Raw genomic sequence first — 21,025 nt, 5'->3', positions numbered from 1 at the left:
GAAGAATGAATCTGAATGAACTTTTGTTATGTGGAGAAACAGTTACAAAGTTAGATTTGAAGTACTCTTTATGTGAACTGTACAAAAGACCTGAGTCGCCCCTTTTTATTTCTGGTCTTGTATGTTTTAGTGCTCTTGAGCAGCAGTTCTCCAGGCTTTTAAAAGTTTGGTTGCTTTTTCAGTCCAGTCCTTGTACCTGACCACTTTCAGAGAAATGTTTTTTTATGTTTATCAAGCCACCTAACACTGACCTGTGAATCATTTAAGCATAAAAAATTGAATCTAACTTAAGGAATGAGCCAGCGTTTCTTTAGTTGAATCTATGAAAAATCTCAAAGACAACACAGTCTGACAGACATAAAATAGCATGTTTGCATCAACAAGTTGATTCGCAAAGAGCTGTTAGGCAGATGTTTTTAAGGAAGTGAAACAGGAAGAAAAGGCTGAGATATGCCAAACTGCACAAGATCTGGACTGAAAACCAGTGGCAATGGGTCTTATGGAGTGATGAATACAAATGTGAAATTTTGTAGTTCAGGTCAGGAGAGAGGTACAACAGTGAGTATCTCCAAGCATCTGTAGAATTAGATGACTGTGGAGGCTGTGTCATGGTTTGGGGCTATATTTCAGGCAGTGGTGTTTGAGATCTTCTCAACTCAGAAAAGTGCCATCAGATTTTGATCCACTATGGAGTACCAACTGGAAAGCATCTGACTTACTACATTTACTACATTTTCAGCATGGCAATGATCCCAAACACACTGCCAAAGCAGGAAAAGCATTAAAACACACAGTCAGGAACACTATCAGTCATGGATTGGCCTCCCCAACCTTATTAAAGCAGTGCTGGATCATCCTGCCTAAGGAAGTTAAGCCTGTGGTCATACCAAATCTCGGCTTTCAAGCTTTTTATGCTGTATTTCCACATTTCAGTAAATTGCAGCACCTATTTCCCATTTTAACAAAATGTAAAGAAATTAAAGATGGGTTAAGACTTTTACACAACACTGTAAGTGTAGAGTTCAAGAGTCTACATTAAAAAAAATGAGGCTATGTTGCTTCAGGTACCACTAGGAAATGTAACAAACTCAAATGCTGAGTTTGAGCAACAGATCCAGTCTTATGAAATCCCAAAATGCTGCTCAGCTGTATGAGATGGAGATTTAGTCCTTCTTTAGAACATTTATGAGGTACATATGTTATATGGTTGTAGTATATCAAAAGTATTTCCATGCAGTGTTGCGGTATCTGAACTTGGCCTACCAGTATGTTTCTAAAACTGTCCTTTTGAGGTGATGTCTGACTATTGAGCTGAGTAACTCTGTGACAGTGCTGTGTGGGTGTTTGTTTAATCATGACGTTTGTGTGCTGTGTGTCCAGGTCAGAGGAACAGAGAGAAGACCGGGGAGAGTAACTGCTGTGTCATTCTGTAAATACACACCGCCACCCCCTTTCATCCTTCGCATCCGTTCTCGCCCTCCGTGTCCTGGACCTAATGAGCTTGTACCTTGTCCTGGAGCCTGTCTTCACTGCGAATACTCATAGAGACATTTAACGAAACAAACAAACTCGCACTTTCTCTGTTTTTCCCCTTCTCCCTCATACACATGCATAGAAGGACAGCAGGCTCAGGCTGATCCAGGACAGACTTGGAGAGCAGTAAATTGATTAAAGATAGAGTTGATTCCTTTGTTGTACTTGATTTGCTGTCATAACTGAAAATGAGAAGGAACTGGATTTGCATGTTTTTTTTTTCTTTCTTTCTTAATGAAATCCTTTTGAAGCCTTCTGCCATACACATGCATGCACACACACATTTGCAGTAAACACACACACACACCTTGTTGAGCCATCCTCAGGCGGTCTCTTACAAGTCACCTTTCTAACTGGCTCTTTACTCTGGCCGGTTGTCATTGTAATGCAGTGCCCAAATTTGTGCGTGTGGCCTTGTTTTCTCATACAGACCGCTGAGAATTTTAACCACTAACAGCTCATCAGCATACCAACAAACGCGCACGCTCCGACTTCCTGTCCTCACATCGAGCCGCGCGTGCTTGCGTGATACCCCTTAGTGCGGCAGACAAAGCGCAGACGTGCCTGATCAGAGAACTCAAAACATGACACGCACACACACACATAATAACACACACGTGTGTGCCCTCTTTACTGCCCTCCTCTGCATGTGCCCTTAAAGGTCGCAAGAGAGAAACGATTCCCTTTTTTTATGTCGAGAGCGACACGTCCCACTCCTTTGAGTCTGTTGTGTTTTAGCCAAACGAAGCCTAACAAGCAAACAAATAGAAAACAACCATTTTTTTACGGTCTTGTTTTTCGATATTTGTTTGTTCATGATTTGTTTTTTGGTGACTGTGTTTTGACAGTCCACTCATATTATCGACCGACTAGTGTTGTGATTAATGAAACATCATGCCAATTTTCTTTCCTCCGTGACATGCCGTTGCTGTCTCACTGTGCCCCCCCTCCCTTTATTTTTATAGCAGTATTGTGAAGGATCTCTCAGACGGTTGCTTTATAAGCACGGACATTAACTCAGAAGGAAAAGGGTCCTTATTTGTCTTAATTTGCCTCTTAAATCTGCATTAATAAGTCCAGTTTGCACAACTAAAGCATGTGCTCCTTCATTAGATTATTAAAACAAATGTATAAAAAGCTTTGTTTTATTTTATATTTTTCCAGTGGAAGTAATGTTCCAAACTAAGGTAACATGTGTAGAATATATTTAATATGAATCTTATATAGAAAATGACAACTTTAGATCTTGGTGATATACATTATATTGGTGTTTAGTCTATGATTGTGTATACGGTTAGCTTCTAGCCAGTTCACAGTCACTCTCTGACAATGTCTTGTGCTTAACAGCAGCAAATCCTCCCTAATCATTTATGGACTGATGAATTTTTGTTTTCTTTCTCTTTTATTATTCTTTTCTTTTTCATTTGTTTATAAAGTAATATAATCCTGTTTCTTTGTGGGGTTTTGTTGTTTTTGCTTTAAAGAATCGCTTTGTAACAGCACTAGGTCTTAAAAAAATATTGTTTATATTGATCAGGGTTCAAATCTGTACAGAGATAAACGTTTTCAAACCAATTGTAAATAGCACTAATGCTCTCCCCTCCCCTCCTGCAAACTTCAAAATGGAATACATCTGTAAACTAAATAAAAGTTATTGAAGTGCGCTACCTCGTTGTCATGATTTATTGCACGTGAACTGTAATGTTTTAAGTGCCACTGACTAATCATTTTAACAGCATCGTAGCTCGCAGTCTGTGGGAATTTAACCAAAGGGCTGAACAAGACACCGGGTACTTTTTTAATGACTCCAATCTTCATCTTAACAAGCTCAGCAAATTATTCTAAAAAGAGTTTTTCTTGTTACAGTGACTCTGGTACATTGAATTTCACCTTGACGCTATCACTCACAGGTTAGTGTTGTAAATAGAGGTGGGCTTAAATTTTGATTCTTCAACTTCTTGGAACAAGTAAAACACATTTAGTCTCTTTTTTCTTTTGAGTATCAATATCACAATAATTTAAACAAACTGTAAAATTTGAGATGATGGTGCTGTGTCATGATTCGGCTGTGTGGCAGGCAGGAATGGACCCAAACGCAAACTCACGGGGACAGAACTTGAACTCAAAGCACAGCTTTATTGCTGGGAAAACAGATCATACAAACAATACAAAACTAAACTGGGAAAAACTAATTATAATGTGCACCAGGAGACACAGGGAGAATCACACACAGCTATGAGGGAGAACGCGACACAGAACTGAGGGAGACACGGACATAAATACACAGAGGGTTAACGAGGGAAGTGGGAGCACCCGGGAACACAGCTGACACAGATAATCATAACGAGACAGGGCAGGCGCAAACACAACATGACGCATACTGACGGGAGACTGTCAAAGTAAAACAGGAAGTACACAGAGGCGCAGACAGGAGGGGAGGAGAGAACACGGGGAGAGCACAAACATAACGGGCTGGGGAAAACATGGAATAAAACACAAGGAGGAGAAACGAGGCATGGGAACTCAGATACGTGGAGGAGGACACGGGGTAAAGACATGAGGGGAATTCTAATAAACTAAACTGAACAACCTAGGAACCATAGAATAAATAGAGAACAAAATACAAAAACACAAGAAAACTAAGAACGCTGGGTCAAAATGACCCAGGACCATGACATGTTGTTAACAGAGAAGCTGCAGAGTATCCAGGTCCTGTGGCTACAAACATAAGCCCAAATCATGACTCCTCCACCACCATGCTGAAAGTTTGTACGAGGTGTTTGTGCTGATATGCTGTTTGATTTTCATCGAAGAACATTGCTCCAAAAGTCTTGTGGTTTGTCCAGATGCAGCTTTGCAAACCTAAACCATCTTGCTGTGTTTTTTTTGTGTTTTTCTTTTGAGAGAAAAGCATTTCTACTGGCAAAAAAAAAACAAGCCCCATAGCATTTTTCTAATTGTACTGCCATGAAATTTAGTGTTTAACGTGCTAACTGAATCCTTTAGACACAGGTGAATACTCCAGATCTGCAAACTGTCCAAACCTCTGCTTTTATAGGTGTGCTCACACTTGCTGATGATCAATTAAACAAGTCCATTTAATTAGAAGCAGCTGGCTGCTACTTATCCTTATGGAAGCAGTAGGAGTGTACTTCAGATGACTCCATAGAGCGCTATGAAAACCTTTTCACATGACTGTATGATGTAGAATAGTAGAAACCAGTAGCGGCAGCCTGAATGATTTTATCTGTTTTCTGAGTCATATCAAGATATCACTCTAGACCTCCTGAAGCTGAAAGCTCCTTATTTTCCTGTCTCTGTAAAAAAGATGAATGTGTACCAAGATTACACATCATCACAATCTGATGGTGGAATCAGGCAGGCGGTACAAACTACCAAGAAAGCAACACTATCACAGTACACATTAAAAAAAAAGTAAGTGAGTATGTGGGAAACATCTTGCGGTATGCTGTGATGCACAGAATTTGCACGGCTTCATTAAATATACAAAAACACATCAGGTGGGAGGTTAATCCACCAATTTTAGCGGTGGTAGAGATGTTTTAAGTGTTTAAGGCTGTGCTACACAAATAAGAAAAAAACTCAATAGATTTTACTTTAATTTGTAAAAACACTCTTGTGTTATAACAAAGCTGATTATTCAAAATGATGCAAAAAGTCTAATAATATAATAGCAGTGCCGCTGACACTAGAATTTTATTGTTTTACTGAAAGTTGTTGTTTCAGTAAATGATCCAAAGACTTTTTCAACTGATGTGTGAGATTGCTGCATAAATTATTGATGCACTCTTTAAAGCAATATTTTCAAATTCAACATTATTGTCAAGTCTGCAATTTGTTCAGGACACACACACAGGATTGAAATGTTGTTTCCTCCTGACCTACGGTGTGTAACTAAAACAAGTAAAGAAAAATATGAAACAGTTTTAGGATTATGACATGCTGGTGGGAATATAAATGAAGTATCAGCTATAAATATGAATAATAACATATTTATAGTTGATACACGCCATAATGATGCGCAATTATTGCTGCGTATAAAAATCTCAGGTGTTTAAAAATGTGAGGGGTACTGCAGTTTTTTGTGTACAAAATAATAAGTATTATTAAGTATTGCAGTACATCATATGACGCTTCAAAAATGAGTATGGGTACACTGAAAGAAAAACACTACAGATGCAGCAACTGTGCCTGAGCATGTCTGTGTGCAGGAGTATGCTTCCTGTGAGGTGACAGTCAACAGTTTCTCATTGGATAAAGTCCCCTGATTAATGCTTGTGTTGGTTCTCGTGTTCAACACATCAAGTAAGTCAGAATATTGACTCATTCAAAGTTACAGATACAGTCATACACAGCGAGAAAGAATAAACTCTGATTGCATAATTTGTAAAAAACCAAAAAGAAACATGTGATGGCATTGAGTCACTTGTCGAGTTTGCTCAACATCGAGTAGACCAAAGTGCAGCAGGAGGAGCAGCACAGAGAACAACCCAGACTGCTGTCCTGGGAGAGTTTTGCAAACGTGTTAAACCTCATGTACTCATCTACTAACGACACACTGAGCAAACAAAATATGTTACATGTGTTGTTTGCTCAGTGGTTTAAGAAAGATATCTATCTGAGAATATCACTAGGTGTAAAGCAGTGCAGTGTAAGAGAAGCATAAAGAGCTATTCAAACTGAAGATGCTGACTGTTTCTGTGTTACCAGTGGAGTCCTGTGTAGTTTTTGTCCCTCCTCTCCTCCCTGCAGCCGTGCTGTGTCACAGTAACGCGGGCCACATTTAACATGAATACAGCTATTCTTTCTCGAAGAGACTGGGTACAGACAGAGCGGGCTGTGGTTACAGTAGTGAAAAGCACCACTCTGTGTGTGTGTGTGTGAGGCATTAACCATGCCAGCATCACTTCTGCTTTGCTTCCAAACAATACACCAACAGTATTTATACAAATCAGTGTTTCCAAGGAAATCTGAGTCTCCGTAAGAACTCCTTATAGTTTGCAGTATGAGCTAAATATCTGTGATCTATACAAAAGCACATTTAAGTGTTGAGCTTTGCTGTAAACATTAATAAAGCAGATATCTCTCATGCTTACTTCAGACCACAGCAACAGAGTTAAAACCCTGGTGCAGTGATATCTTCTCATGAAGCTTCTCTCAGCATTCCTTTATTGTGCTTACATCGATTATTAGGGAAAAAATATAATTATGGAAAAAGATCTTTCAAACAGAGTTGCAAGGCAGGAGTTGCTTTGCTCAGTGGGTGAGTTCTCTGTTTGCAGTAAAGATTGGGGATGATGCCATCTTCTGGCAGAATACTTCTATGACAGCTCATCGTTCCGCACTATAAATGCACATGTCGTCTGATAGCTTTGAGTATTTATTTATTGTGTGTGTGTGTGTGTGTGTGTGTGTGTTTATATATATAACTATAGGTTCTGTTACCATCGTATCAATATAGTTATTAAATATAGCCTTATCTCACTATGAGGAATAAAATATCAAATAGCTTATTCATGAGTGTGGATGAGTTTTAAGATCAGCTCTGATGATCATGCTGTATGATACACTTTGGTAAATTCTTTTTTTCTCACTATTCTCCATAAATAGCTGAAAGTCTTTACCATTTGCTTTATATTTATACACTCACCTTATGTTGTTTAACAATAAAACTCAACTGCATCTATACCAGCTGTGGAGGGCCTCGAGTGCCAGAATGAATGAATTAAATACATAATTAAATAATTAATTAAATGGGTTATTAATTAATTAAAATTGGAATTAATTCATGAATTAAATATATAAATAATTAATTAAATGTCAAATCATTTAAAACATTTAATAAATTATTTATTTATTTATTTACAATTGTAAGAAATAATGACATATTTGATTCATTATTTATATAATTAATGCATTAATTATTCACACATTTAATTAATAGATAATTATTTATTTTATTCCTTCATTTTGGCACTCAAAGCCCTCCATACCCATATATCACAAAGGTAAAATTCATGCAATAAAGAGAAAACTATTTTCAGTTACTCCCTTTCCTCACAAGAGGTCGCCACAGTAGTATTTATGTCATGTATTTTTCATGTTAATGTTTCAATGTGTTTCAATGGAAGTGAACAATCAATAATAATGTTGTTTTTGATGTTTGATTTGGTAATTGCAAAAGGCTGCACATGCTTTATAGACATGTTGCCCTTTTAGCTCAAATCTTGATCCATTTATCTGACTCATTTGGAAACACTGGAAAAGAGATTGGTGCCTATACAATATTTAGGGTTATTATCAGGTAAGAAGAAATTTGGAAGAATAATGTAAAGCAGACAAGAAAAGTAGTCGATGACAGATGGCACTTCTGTGGCAGCTAAAGATCTTCTTTCTGCCCAGAGGGGAAAAGACTTTTATAGTTAAAAGTTCATGAATAATATAAAAGACGTGAATGCAAAGAGCCTGTAATATTCTAATATACAAGCTGTAAATATCAAAGATCACCTTAGGTTAGGTGAAACTCAGCTCTCCAAAGGTCATGGTTACGATTGTGGTCAGAAGTTTACATCCACTCACCATGGAGCTGAATGTCATGGTAATTGCGGTGTTTTATTATTTCTTTGAACAGTTATTTTTCCAGGGTGGAATGATTAAAAATGATTTTGGATTTCCGCTAATCTACGCAGGCCTAAAAGTACACAAACAGACTGAAAATTATACATGCGCCCTCACTAATATTTCATGTCCTTCAACAACTTGTGCATCGCTCTGTCTTGGTCAGTGTGAGCAGCTGGGAGTGTCCTGTGTGGATCCCTGCCTCCTCTACTTGTCTCGGGTCGAGCCTGCCATTCTCTCACCTGGGCAGCTCACCTGGAGTTAATTTGTGGCAATCAGCGGAGGGTATTTATGGCCAGTTTCACTATTATTTCACTGCCAGTTCATCAACCCACCTAGGTTGGTAACAGGCTCACACTCTTAGCTTGAGAGCCAAGTTCTTATTTGCTTACCTTATCTCCTTTGCTCCTAGCTCCATTGGCTCGCTACGTCACGACAACACCACTAAAACTCACCTCTTGGATTCTCATCACAACCCTCATAGTATTTCAGCCACACTCCAGGAAGTAATTACCAACCACAGTAACCTGCCTGCCCTCCTGCCATCACCACTCACGCAGATCCTTAAAAACTCAGGTCAGACCATCTAACACTCCTCTGCCAGTAACTCAGACCTCCCCCTCCAAGCCTTAGCCTTCACCTGCTAAAGTAAGCCACTCCATCTCAGTATCCACTGTACCTCTGGCCCAATCCGTGCACCCACTAACTCTTTCTCTTACTCTTCAGTGCGCCCCCTGAGCACCACTCCACCAGTCACCCATTATGTAACATACCTCAAGCCACCACGCTAGTATTCCCTTACTAGTATCATATTGGGTATCAAGCCAAGGTTCTAGGTTTTGTTTCGCCTTTTCAATCCAATGTCATTGTGAATAAAAGCTTCTTTTTAGTTAAATTGTTATGCTTCCGCACCTGAATCCTGCACTTGAGTCCAGTTCTAGTACAGGCCTCTGCCCCCCTCTCACACAACCAGACACTTTGGTAGCTTCTGGCATGATTCTGACTGGATATCTGACGACTTTTGCCACGGTCCTGAGTCTGTTGACTTAGTAATTTTGATTCTGAATACTGTTATTTTATGTTTCAGATTAATTCTTAAGATTGTCTTGTTCTTAGGTTGGTTTGGTTTCTGTTTTGTGTTCTGACCGCCTTCTGTTCTGTGTCTATGTTCCCTCCCTGTTGCCATGTCTGATGTCTCTGTGTTAAGTTTACGTGTCTTGAGTTTAGTCTGCATTGCTTTCTGTGTCTCGTTAGCTCTGATTTTGTTCCTGGTGTATTATCATCTGTTCCCCATCTTCTCATTGTCAGTCTGTGTATTTAAGCCTTGTGGTTCTCTCTGTCTGTGTCGCGTCGTTAACGTGATCCACACCCTCATGCTGTCTGTGGTTCCCTCAGTGCTCCTTGTCCCTAGTCTCTTGTCTCCAGGTTTCCTAGTGTTTAGTATTAGTTTCTAGTTTTGGTTTGTTTTTGCAAGTTTATTGTTTATGGAGTTTTTTCTGCAACTGCAATGAAGCAGCCTCTTTGAGTTTATTCCTCCGTCTGAGTGTCCTGCATTTAGGTCCTACATCCTGCCTGTCACAGCCGTATCATGACAACTTTCCTAGGTATAATTTGTTAAGGCTTGTTTAAATCAGCTGGTTTCCTGTCATGGGAGCATAGTCTGCAAATTTTCAATTGAGTTGAGGTGAGGGCTGCAGAGCTCTACATGTAGGCTGTAAAAGTTGATGGTTCTAAAAAAACAGGCAATATGTGTGCCATACAGTTTTAGTCAAGTTACTTGAAAATAGTAATTAGTTACTGATTACTTCTCTAAGAAAGTAAACCTGTGACTTTACTGATTACTTATTTTAAAATTAATTAGTTACTTTATTACTTAGTTACTTTTAAAAACATGATAGACAACCTGAATATGTTATAAAGCACTCAGCCCATTTTTTTCTGCATAATCCATCATATAAAATGGAATCAAATGAAAAAGTCACTTTTAAAATTTGTTTTATTAGTTTTAATCTTTTACCTTTATGCACATTGCATCAAGCAAAAATTAAATTATATGCAACAGTCTTTGACTTGAAGAAACCTATTTTCTGCATATTCCAGCATATAAGATAAAATGTTTTGTATTTACACTCACTCTTTCAAATAGATGCAAGTAAAACACAGCAAAAAATGAATGAAATCAAAGATTTAGTGGCATTAAGTCCTGTCGCTCTCTCTTAAGCCCCAAAGGGGTTTCTGAGCTTCCTGCTTGAAAATGAAATGCCCCAAATTAATTGATTAATTCTCTGCAATTACAAACTCTGTGCTTACAATCTTAGTATCAAAATAAAGCTAACACTTGTGAAATTTCATCAGAGGTGTAAATATTGAAGCAGATATTACTGTGTTAAAGTTACTGAGCATGGAACACAGAAAAAGTAGATTTTATCCTCAGCTATTTTTTTTTTTTTTTTTAGCATATAACCCTTTTAAAAATATGCCTTAGTTCACATTTCATTCCAGAAATTCAGTAACCAACATATAAACATCATATATGCAAAGATTTATGTTTCTAAAGTGAAACAGTGAAAAATTACAGCACTGTCAATACATAAATATCCAGACGTTGTACAAACATTTCCAATTTTGGCACACAATTGCACACCATGCCAGTTGAATTCTTCAGGTATTAAAGAGCATAAATTAATTACTTTTATTAACAGGCCTAAAAATGCTTTTTTTTTTTTAATATATTTTTGAAGATTTAACCACACATTTACATGGCAATGGCCCTTTTCTGCAGTGCGCATGGAGCGTTTAATTGGCCTCTGGCCCTTTAAACTCTGAGGGGCTGTAACTTTGGTTCCTTTTGGTCAATTTGCATGATTGACACCTCTTTTCTAACAGTATTACCGTGAATGGTATAATATGGCCCAGCCCTAGTGGTCATAAACTGAGCAATTACACCACATTTCATAAATATGCTTGTAAGTCTGCACAATTCAACTTCATTTTCAACATACTGTAGTCTACAATTACTTTCATGGTTTAAAAGAGTTCAGTTATTAACCTTAAATGTTCATCAGTTTCTTCATTTTTATTTAAGAATTTATGATTTCCATGGTATTTAAAACAAAAACTTTACATTGCGATACTATTTTTGTCTCAGTTTTCTAACACACTCTGTCCTCATCCCATTACCCTCAGGGCAACCTTCATTTTCCTCTTTTCTTTACTTCCATCACCCTTTAACACATCTTCCATTTCTTGTATGCCACACAGACAGGCCCTCTACAAAATTCAAGCACACAAGTCTGTTATGAGTGTCTTAGGCTTCTTACAGCTGTTTTTCAACATGTTAGGTTCAAGGGACAATTACAGCACCAGCAGCCTGAACCATTTGCTTTCCATTAGAGGTCAAACCAGGTAATCATCACACCATAATTGGAAATTATGCAATGATCCTGATAAGTGTGAAAGTTGAAATAAATGTCCTTATGTACTTGTGTTTATAAAACATCTCAATTTCTCATTGTTTCAATTTCTGCTCTGACATTTGGATTGCAGGGTCAGAATTTTGTGTAAACAACATAAAAGCATGAATCTATTCTGCCTTGTAACAATGGTTCAGGCTGCTGGTGCTGTAATTGTGCCGGGATATTTTCTTGTCACACTTTGGGGCCCTTTGTACCACACAAAGCTTAGAAAGCTCAAATCATCTCAGACTGTTTTGTTGAACATGCCAAAGAGTCGTGTTTGTAATTTAATGTAATTTACCTTCAATGATTTGGGGCAGTTGACTATATATGATTTAAATGGGTCAAGTAAAGGTCAGTGGAGTCAAGTGTCACACCTTTTATCTTGATTTATTGTGTAACCATATAAAACTCTGACATATTGCACATCTTTGGCTGAATTGGAAAGTCTGAATTTTATTCCTGTTTTGTTACAAAATTGCCCCCGCCAGCCCTTGGTCTTTGGACCCAAAATGAAGAAGTGGATTGATCACCGTGACCCTTACAAAGCATTGAGTCAGTGAGTATAATATTATGTGAGTTCTATGAGATAAACTGAAGTGAATTCATGTGTTTTGATTTAATGTGAGGATTGGCTTCAAAATTAAGCCACTAAATGAGGTCACCTAATCAACATTACCAAGACTGTGTGTTTTGCTGCAGGCCTTGTGGAACCTGTGCATAGAAGCACAGGCTTTCATCTAAAAGTCACTAATTCTATTATTTAAAAGAATTTAAATGAAAATTCTCTTGTAAGAAAGAACACTATCTGCTATATTCTACCTTTTTTTCTGTTTCAGAGCAAAAATCCACCAAAATAATAAATAAGATATAAGCTCAAGACCCAAAATGTCATAGTCAGATGTGTAAGAAATACCCCTGTGATGGAAGCATCTGCACCTTTAAAATGACTAGAAAAAAACAAAAAGTTCTTGAACAATTATAAGTTGAGCCGTCTGTGTGATAAATATTTGTGATTTTGTCTGACGCCTCTCAGGATCAATTAGTCAGTTTGATCATAACAAGTTTAGCAGGCAACAGTGTTGTCCTCCAAGGAACAGCCTATTAGGAGTAGAAAAACAGATCAGGCCTCTTGTGGGGGGAAAATGAGAAGATACAGTGGCACTGTGGTGGGATTCCTCTGGGATCAGCCTGAAGAGTAGTTCACAGACCTCTTTGTAAGGATGGAAAGTAAGATCATGCTAATTCTGTAAACCTGTAATCTTTTAGGGCCTTTTTACTTATTATTCCGGCAACTCAGGCCTAGGGACTGTATTACACCAAGTGATTTGGTGAACAAACTCACTGAAAGAGTCAATCACAGATCAATAATTAGGCCCATAATTCATCAGACAAATACACACAGTTTTGCCTCTACATCACCACAGTTGATTATAAATAAATCAATATGTGATTGGTAGGGGTGCAACAATACATGTATCTGTATTGAACCGTTCGATACAGTGCTTTCGGTTCGGTACGCATAAGTATTGAACGATACAAAGTTTTTAATTTATTTGAACAACTTTTCTTCTGACGATGCCGTCTGTGTTGAGGGCTCAGTGGATCTGCGTTCGATTACTCCGCCTAGGCTGCATTGTCGAGCGCAGATCCACTGAGCGCCGCCCATATGCATTCACTCAAGTTAGCATGGCAACTACCTCAACGCTACCCGAAACTGAGCCTCATCCACCGTCATTCAGATCTGGCGTTTCTAAGAGGGCAAAAGAGAGATAGGGCAATTGCTACTTTTATTGCTGTCAACAAAATAGCTTTTATTTTGGAAAGAGCCATTTCTCTGTAATAAACTCTCTTTTCCACAGATGAGTGATTTCTCCATCAGATACATGTATTTTTTATTATTTTGTTGTTTCAGCAACATTTAATTTAAAAACTATACTTTTGAGTTAAAAGAAATATTTATAATTTGAATAACTTAAAAAAGGCATGAACATTTTTTTGTATCAAAAAAATATCGAACCGTGACACCAAAGTATCGAAACGAACCGAACCATGAATTTTGTATATCATTGCACCCCTAGTGACTGGAACTCACTCATTCAGGTTAAATCTAAGCAGTACATAAAAATGCCTCCAATTCCTGAAAAGTTAATGTAACACTTCATAAAACCTCTTAAATATAAACTTAAACTCTCCATTTCAATCATATATTGACTGTTTTAATATCTATTATGGTGATGCGTAGAGGCAAAACTCCAAACACTGTCCAAAATATTGTGAAACTAAGTGTAAGTTACAACCACAGTGCTCTTTCAGTTTTCTTGGAAATCACTTTGATTACAACACGAGGCTACAGAATGTAGATCAGTTTCCTGTAGGCCTAAAACAGTCTGTTATTTCTCTCTGAGGGATTATCTGAACATCTCTAATATACCCAGGGAGCTAATTTCTTTTATTTGGCAACAATACCTTATTAATATGTCCCTGTGGATAATATTCAGTGTAATAGTTTGAGTTTAGAGCCCCTGGAGATTTAATAGTCTCTGGAGTATTTTTTTTTCTTTTTGGCATTGCTGTATAAGAACTGTACTGTATGTGAATGTTTGTTCTACCCTGGTGCTTTTCTTTCTTTCTTTCTTTTTTTAGTAATTGATCTAATCAGTTGCAATAGTCAGAATGAAAAAATAAACAAAAACCGAAGTTAACAAAGTTGTAACCTGTGTTTTCTAGAGCAAATGTCATCTAACATTAAATTTTAGTGTTAGATGACATTACTTAAACCAGCAAACCATTAGTTTTATGTTTTGTATTCTGGCACAAAATGGATGCATCAAAGTTCTAGTGCCTCAGATGAATCAGGAAATCCACACTGACGAGCCTCAAGTGACATAAGTTCGGGAGTATTTTTACCCTTTTAAAATAAAAAAACCTAAAAAAATTATTTATATTTGCCTCTAAAAGTCCCTCTGACTGAGATACCCTCAGCCCCCAACCTCCACCCACCCAAACTACTTTAACTAGCCTTAGCACTCAGGACATGGAAGTGATATGATATGTTCAGGATAAGAGATCAGCAATTATGAAATCACTGCCTAATAACCATTTAGGAAAATTGAGTCACAGTTCCTGAAATATCCCTCAGACCTCTGAGAAGGGATCAGGGTTAGTTTCTTTGTCTTTCCCTGTTTTGCATTGGTAATAAATAAAGATTCTTAGACTTTATTCTTGACTTGACTGCAAACAGCTTCACAATTTCCAGATTATATACATCAGTATAATCCTAAAATATGAAAAATGCTAAATATTGCCCATCAGTTTCCTGTAAAACAAGGCGTGAGGATGCACAGTGTCAACGCACTATGCGGTTAGCTGGTTAACGTGTTGACACCGTGCAGCCCCACGCATGGGGCGATCTCAGAGATTTGCTGCATTAATGCAGTTAAGGCGTTAATGTCATTTTAACGAGATTAACGCTGACAGCTCTAATTTTGTCATGTTGCTCTTAGAGAAAGCCAAAAATTCTCTAAATGTAAATTTCTAGTTTAATCTGTTGACCTTATGACAAATTAGCAGACAGATTAAGGTTAAATGCTATTGCGGCAGTAGGTAAAAAAAAAAAAGAAGACTCAAACTGTCGTTTAAACATCAATTTAATGAAATACTAATAATAATCTGTCAAATTTGCCAAAGTCTTAATAAGGGAATTGTGATAAATCTGTCAACTAACACAGCATTTTTGCCAGCTCTCCTTACTGGCTTGAAGTAAGCTAATCTTTATTAATATAGTAGGTTTTTTCAATCTTGCTGACTAAAGGGCTTAAAGCACTCATGCATTTTAATAACGCTTTTAATACTAAACTCCCGTGCAGTGCAAACAGGTACACACACACACACATACACGCACCAAAGCTTTTAATCAGTATTGCATGCATTTAACTTAAACATATACTATGGGGAAAATATATGAACTTTTTTTGTAAAATAAGCCACTTTCCTGCCAGTAAACTTACTATCCAATCACCATAATTTTGATTAGTTAAGTGCTCCTAACACTACACTTTCATGTAAATGTGTAGAGGAAGCCATGTGTTCACCACCTCCGTTTGTCCTTCTGAGTATAAAATATCATTATCAACACTTTTCAATTCAGAAGTTAATTTTGTTTAAGTAGCCTGTAAATTTGCCTCATCTGTCTGTGTGGAATATGACATCCTCTGGCTGTAAATCCAATGTCATGAAAAATGTTTAACTTCATGAGGCAATTTAATTTTTCCTGTTCTTACAATTTACCTTACATGAGCTCCTTTCTCCCTTGACTACTACAAAGTGTTTACCTAACAGTTCAGGATGTGACATTGTCCTGTGAGAGCGATGTCAACAAACAACTCATTAACATCCTCATTAGGCTGCGATTCTCCGGCTTTCGGCTAGGGAGCTAAGAACTGTTGTGAAAGTCAGAAATGTTGTGACTTTATTAGAGTATTTCTTATGTAAGCAGCATGATCAAATGTATTTATAGTCTGTATACATAGATCAGTCATTTGTGCATTGAATCATATAGCGCTTGATCTTTGCTTCATGTATATATTAGTAAAAAGTGCAAAAAAAAAAAAAGTCCATATAGGAAGCAGATGTGTTGGTGCAAAAGATTACAGTGCATCTAGAAAGTATTTGTACGGCTCACTTGGTTCACATTTTATATTGTTATAGTGTTGTTACAAACCATCCATTCATCTTTCATAGATATCACCACTTCCTGCACATCTGCGGGGACACAGTCTTTCCCAAGGTAGCCGAGAGATGTAATCTCTCCAGCAAGTCCTTGGTCTGCCCTGGGGCCTTCTCGGAGTAGGAGATGCCCAGAATACATTATCAAGGAGGTGTTCACTCTCTCTCTCTCTCTCTAAGGGAGACCACAGCCACCCTTCAAAGCAGGCTAATTTCTCCCATTTGTAGCCATGACCTCATTCTTTGGCCATTACCTAGAGCTTGTGACCGTAGGTGATGGTAAGAATGCAGACTGACCGGTAAATCAACAACTTCTGCTTACTTCTCGTGAGCCCGGTATCAAGATGAGTTCAGGCCTGAGTTAACATATTTAACTATTCCATCCTCGCTCCTTTGTGAGAACCATCTCACACCAGCCCAGAGAGCAGATGTTGCTGGATTGCCACCGTAGTTTGCAGATGTATTCTCCCTCTGCCCGGTTGCACCACACTCATAGAGTTCTATTTGGATCGCCCTTTCATTCTGTAGATTGATGCCTTGAGCAAAGGGCTGACAGTTGTTTGGACCCAGCAAGGGGATCGAACAACCTGTGGTTTACATCAGCCGAAAACTGTCAGAGCATGAGACCCATTGTAGCACGATATTTGCCTAATCATTGCTCTCTTATTAATATGACACTAGTGGCTAAGACTGGTGTGAATGGACAAGAGACTGAGCTGGCTACAGGAGGGAAGGCAGCAGAAATGGATCTGACAGGCAATGCTGAACTAGGAAACGACACATTTGAAACTGTGTAAAAAGACACTGAGCAAGGAAATACTGTGTGCCAAGTGCATGGGTGGGGGTTTCCTTAGTGGCAGTCTTGCTACAAGACTACCAGGGAGGCTGAGGAGGTCTACATCAGTGACCTCACTAGGGATGGACCGATCCGATATACAGTATCGGTATTCCAACACCACTTCTTATGAAGTGGTGTTGGAATTTCCAAGTAAGAAATGCATTCCTGCCCGTGCACTGCTGGCTCTGTTGTGCTGGCTCCGGGTCCTGACGCCACCAATATTAACAGGACACTTACATTAGAGCCTCTTATTCCATGTTTTGGTTGGGTTTCTGGCAATCAGAATCTGAGAAACTGTATTAATCCCAGATGGAAACTGAGTAGTGGAAAAAAAAAGAAGTGCTCTCAGCCATGCGCCATATGATTGGATGCTCATCCAACTGAGCTAAATCTGCGCCCGACTGCATTTGATCACCTAAATTGGAGAAGAAATAGAGAGGGGATAGCCTAACATATGAAACAGGAAATGACTGTTGTGTATTCCATTTATTTCAACAAAGTAACTGTATTCTGATTATCACCTATTTAAACGGTAACTGTAACGGAATGCATGTCTGTGAAGGTTCTCAGTCATCCAGGTCATGGTAGTCTAAAGAGCTTGGAAAGAAAAGCATCTGGACTTCTTTAAGGTGTTGCAGATAAATACAACAAAATAAAATGATACAAGACAAAATTTGTGGTATTTTGTAAATATAATAATAGACGTGAAATTCACTGTGTAATTGTGTGACTTTATTAGCAGCATCCTCCTGAACTGCGCCAACAACATTGAGAGAAACGTCCACCTCTCTGCCCCTTAATGCTATCTGGTTGCTATGGTAAGGTGTAAATATTTCTTTCAAAATAAGACACACAACTACAACATGGGGAAAGAACCAGGGAAACTGAGTTAACGATGAAAAACCCGAAAACCATAAATTTCACACCCGAGCCTCAACTCTCGTGGCGTGGTACCTGTGCGTGGACCGGAGGTTGGGGACTGCTGCTTTAAATGGCACTTATTGTAATACCCAGAAATTCAAAATTTGATGTGAAGAGTGGTACTGAAGGATATTGGAATACTTTATCATTTCGATTTTTTTTTTCAGTTTTTCATTGCTATGATGTTACAGGAGTACATATGATTCATCATCTGATAATAATAGGGGCATAAGTGACACATGAGTCAACACAGGGGGTGTAGCCCTTTGCTGTATGCAAGGTCTCACTCATCTTTTCTAATTCAAGCCATTGAATGGAACCTGCCAACCATGTGTGTGCTGTTGGTGCCTTCTAGCCTGTTTTTAACATGAAGGATCTCCAGAAAGTTTTCTGTTTTGTTTCTAGACTCACCCCATCAGGTTTCAGCAGATGGCTGCCCCTCCCTGAGCCGAGTTCTGCCGGAGGTTTCTTCCTGTTAAAAGGGAGTTTTTCCTTATGCATTATTTTAGGTCTACCTTACAATATAAAGCGCCTTGAGGCAACTTTTGTTGTGATTTGGCGCTGTATCAATAAAATTGAATTGAACTGAATTGAGACTGTAGCATTTTATGAATTTGTTACTTACTATTATTAGCAGATGTATGTAAACCTGTACAGTTTGTGAAGGTAGGCATGGTAATGAAATGAAAGAAAAAGAAAGCAGTTTTTTAAATATATGCATTTTTATAATTTTATGTGATGACAGTTATGTTTAAAATCTGTCATACAGACTAACATATTTAGTCATTTTTAATAGAAGAAATACTCTGTATCCATAAAAGTCAGAACAAAAAACCTTCACACACAAGGTTCACAACTTTTGTTGTTTGTTTGTTTTTTGGACTATTTGTTGTAGAAGAATATATGAGGAGACTGTCTGAATATCTGAAGAATAGCTGAATGTGTCGCACTGCATACTGCATATATGACTTAAAAACATAAATATCAGACAGCATTTCCAGCTTCAGTTTAATATGGTCATACAAAACCTATATCAGTATGGAAAGAAAAGTTGTAATTTATAGTTGGATTTTTGCTTTCATTTATACTCACTTGCAGTACTTCAATATAGTTAATAGCACAATTTCAATATAGTCCAATAAAGACCTCTATAATGTGTGTAAGTCAGACTAACACACACTATAGAGGTCTATAAATCACAAACTTGACCACTTGTTTCTAGATCTAGGTTCTTCTTTTAAATGCACACCCACACATACAATATTAGTGCACCCTTAATTTCCTAAGAACATAAAATAATTTTATAATTTTATAATAGTACTAACAGTGATGCTGCCACTGTGACACTAATAAAAGTTGTTTTAACATCTACATTTTAAGGGGTTGCTCCAACAAAATACAAATGAGGACAATGTCTTTGGTCACAGAAATATCTGAATTTACTGATTCATATTTGTATTTTAAACTTTTTCTTTCTTTTTTTTTAAATAATTTTGATTTACAGTGAAAAATACATACTTCAATATTTTTAACATTGGATATGAAGACTAATACATTAGTCTTTTATTAAGACTAATGTGTGTGTCTTAAAATGCATTCAGATGCAGCATTCTGTATAAAATACTCGGTCAGCATTTTCAGCTTTAAAAAATCTTTTACATTACATTGCAGTGGGCACTGCAGAACTTCAAGTCTAAATCCTTATCAGTATTTTGCTGCAATTCTAAACTGCGCTCTAGTTTGCAACAACTTCTTTAATGATTCTTTGATCTCCTGTGTCTGAAGAACATAGATAATCGGGTTTAACATGGGAGGCAATACAGTAGTAACAGAAAGGCTTATGATTCTAGCATTTGGATGTATTACATTCCCAAAGATATACACAAATGTAATTGGAAGGAAATAAATTGCCACCAATGAAAGGTGACCTGTGCAGGTTTTAAAAGCTCTCACTCTTTCCTTATATTTAGAAATTTTTGACAAAGAATAGCCAATACAGCAGTAACTTCCCACGATAAATGCCAGTGGAAACCCAAGAATTATAACTGGTGCCAAACCAGCAATTGCACGATTGGGGGTAACATCATTGCAGCCAAGACGATACATAGGACCATGATCACAGAAATAGCTCTGAATAACAACAGATTTACAAAAAGAAAGTCTTGTGAGAAGGCCAACTTCAATGAGTATAAGAGTTATGGCAAGAAGCCAGAAAAAAGCAATCAAAGATAAGATGAGCTTGTGGCTCACTCTCATTTGATAGTGCAGTGGGTACATGATAGCCATGACTCTGTCAAATGACAATACAACCAGATTAAAAGCTTGCATCGCATAAAAAGTAAAGCTGAAAAACATTAAAGTCAAGCAGTCATTGTAGGAAATGTAATAATGGTTTAACAGAAAAATGTCAAGAACCTTTGGCATCAAAGCAGAGCTACTTAACAGGTCTGTAAATGCAAGATTAAAAACAGCAATATATTTAGGACTTCTCAACATGTGATCCAATGTTATTACAATCATCACTAATGTGTTTCCCACCACTGCAAGAATGTAAATAAAACACAGAAAGACAAAATAATATCTAATATTAGGTATGCCAATAAAACCACTTATTATAAAATATGCAGGTCGCACAAAGGTGATGTTGTTCTCAGCAGCTGAATTAATCAATGCCATGTAAAGAGCTTCTGTTAATCTTCTATAATTCTCTGTGTTCTATCGTTTGTTTAGGGAGCCTCTATTTTGTTAAGGCTGGCTGCAAATAGAAGCAGAGCAACATTGTGCTCTGATACTTATAGCAGTGCTCTTTTCCCATGTGTCAGCTTAAGCAGGCCTGGGTTCACAAACGTTTTTATCGGCCCATTTGAAAAAAATAAAATAAAATAAGTCTGCCTCTTCTCTTCTTGATAGC

At 37.7% G+C, this 21,025-nt stretch overlaps 2 protein-coding genes across 2 annotated transcripts in view; one reads left to right on the top strand and one right to left on the bottom strand.

Annotated features, from left to right (window-relative positions):
* The window catches only part of ubl3a (ubiquitin-like 3a), a 36,569-nt gene extending 33,372 nt beyond the window's left edge, over positions 1-3,197 (top strand). Inside the window, exon 5 of the mRNA XM_063487310.1 lies at positions 1,381-3,197. Within this exon, the coding sequence (XP_063343380.1) occupies positions 1,381-1,433 (53 nt within the window). The 3' untranslated portion in view covers positions 1,434-3,197. The remainder of the gene's footprint in view (positions 1-1,380) is intronic.
* A 16,621-nt stretch (positions 3,198-19,818) lies between these two features.
* LOC134635318 (olfactory receptor 1500-like) lies at positions 19,819-20,790 on the bottom strand. The gene has a single exon (XM_063484712.1). It carries the CDS (start codon positions 20,788-20,790, stop codon positions 19,819-19,821), a length of 972 nt encoding a protein of 323 aa, XP_063340782.1.
* Positions 20,791-21,025: the final 235 nt, after the last annotated feature.

This window comes from Pelmatolapia mariae, linkage group LG10_11 (assembly GCF_036321145.2).
Source record: "Pelmatolapia mariae isolate MD_Pm_ZW linkage group LG10_11, Pm_UMD_F_2, whole genome shotgun sequence".
Classification (NCBI taxonomy): Eukaryota; Metazoa; Chordata; class Actinopteri; order Cichliformes; family Cichlidae; genus Pelmatolapia; species Pelmatolapia mariae.
The sequence above is the reverse complement of the archived record's forward strand: the minus strand, read 5'-3'. Positions and strand labels throughout refer to the sequence as shown.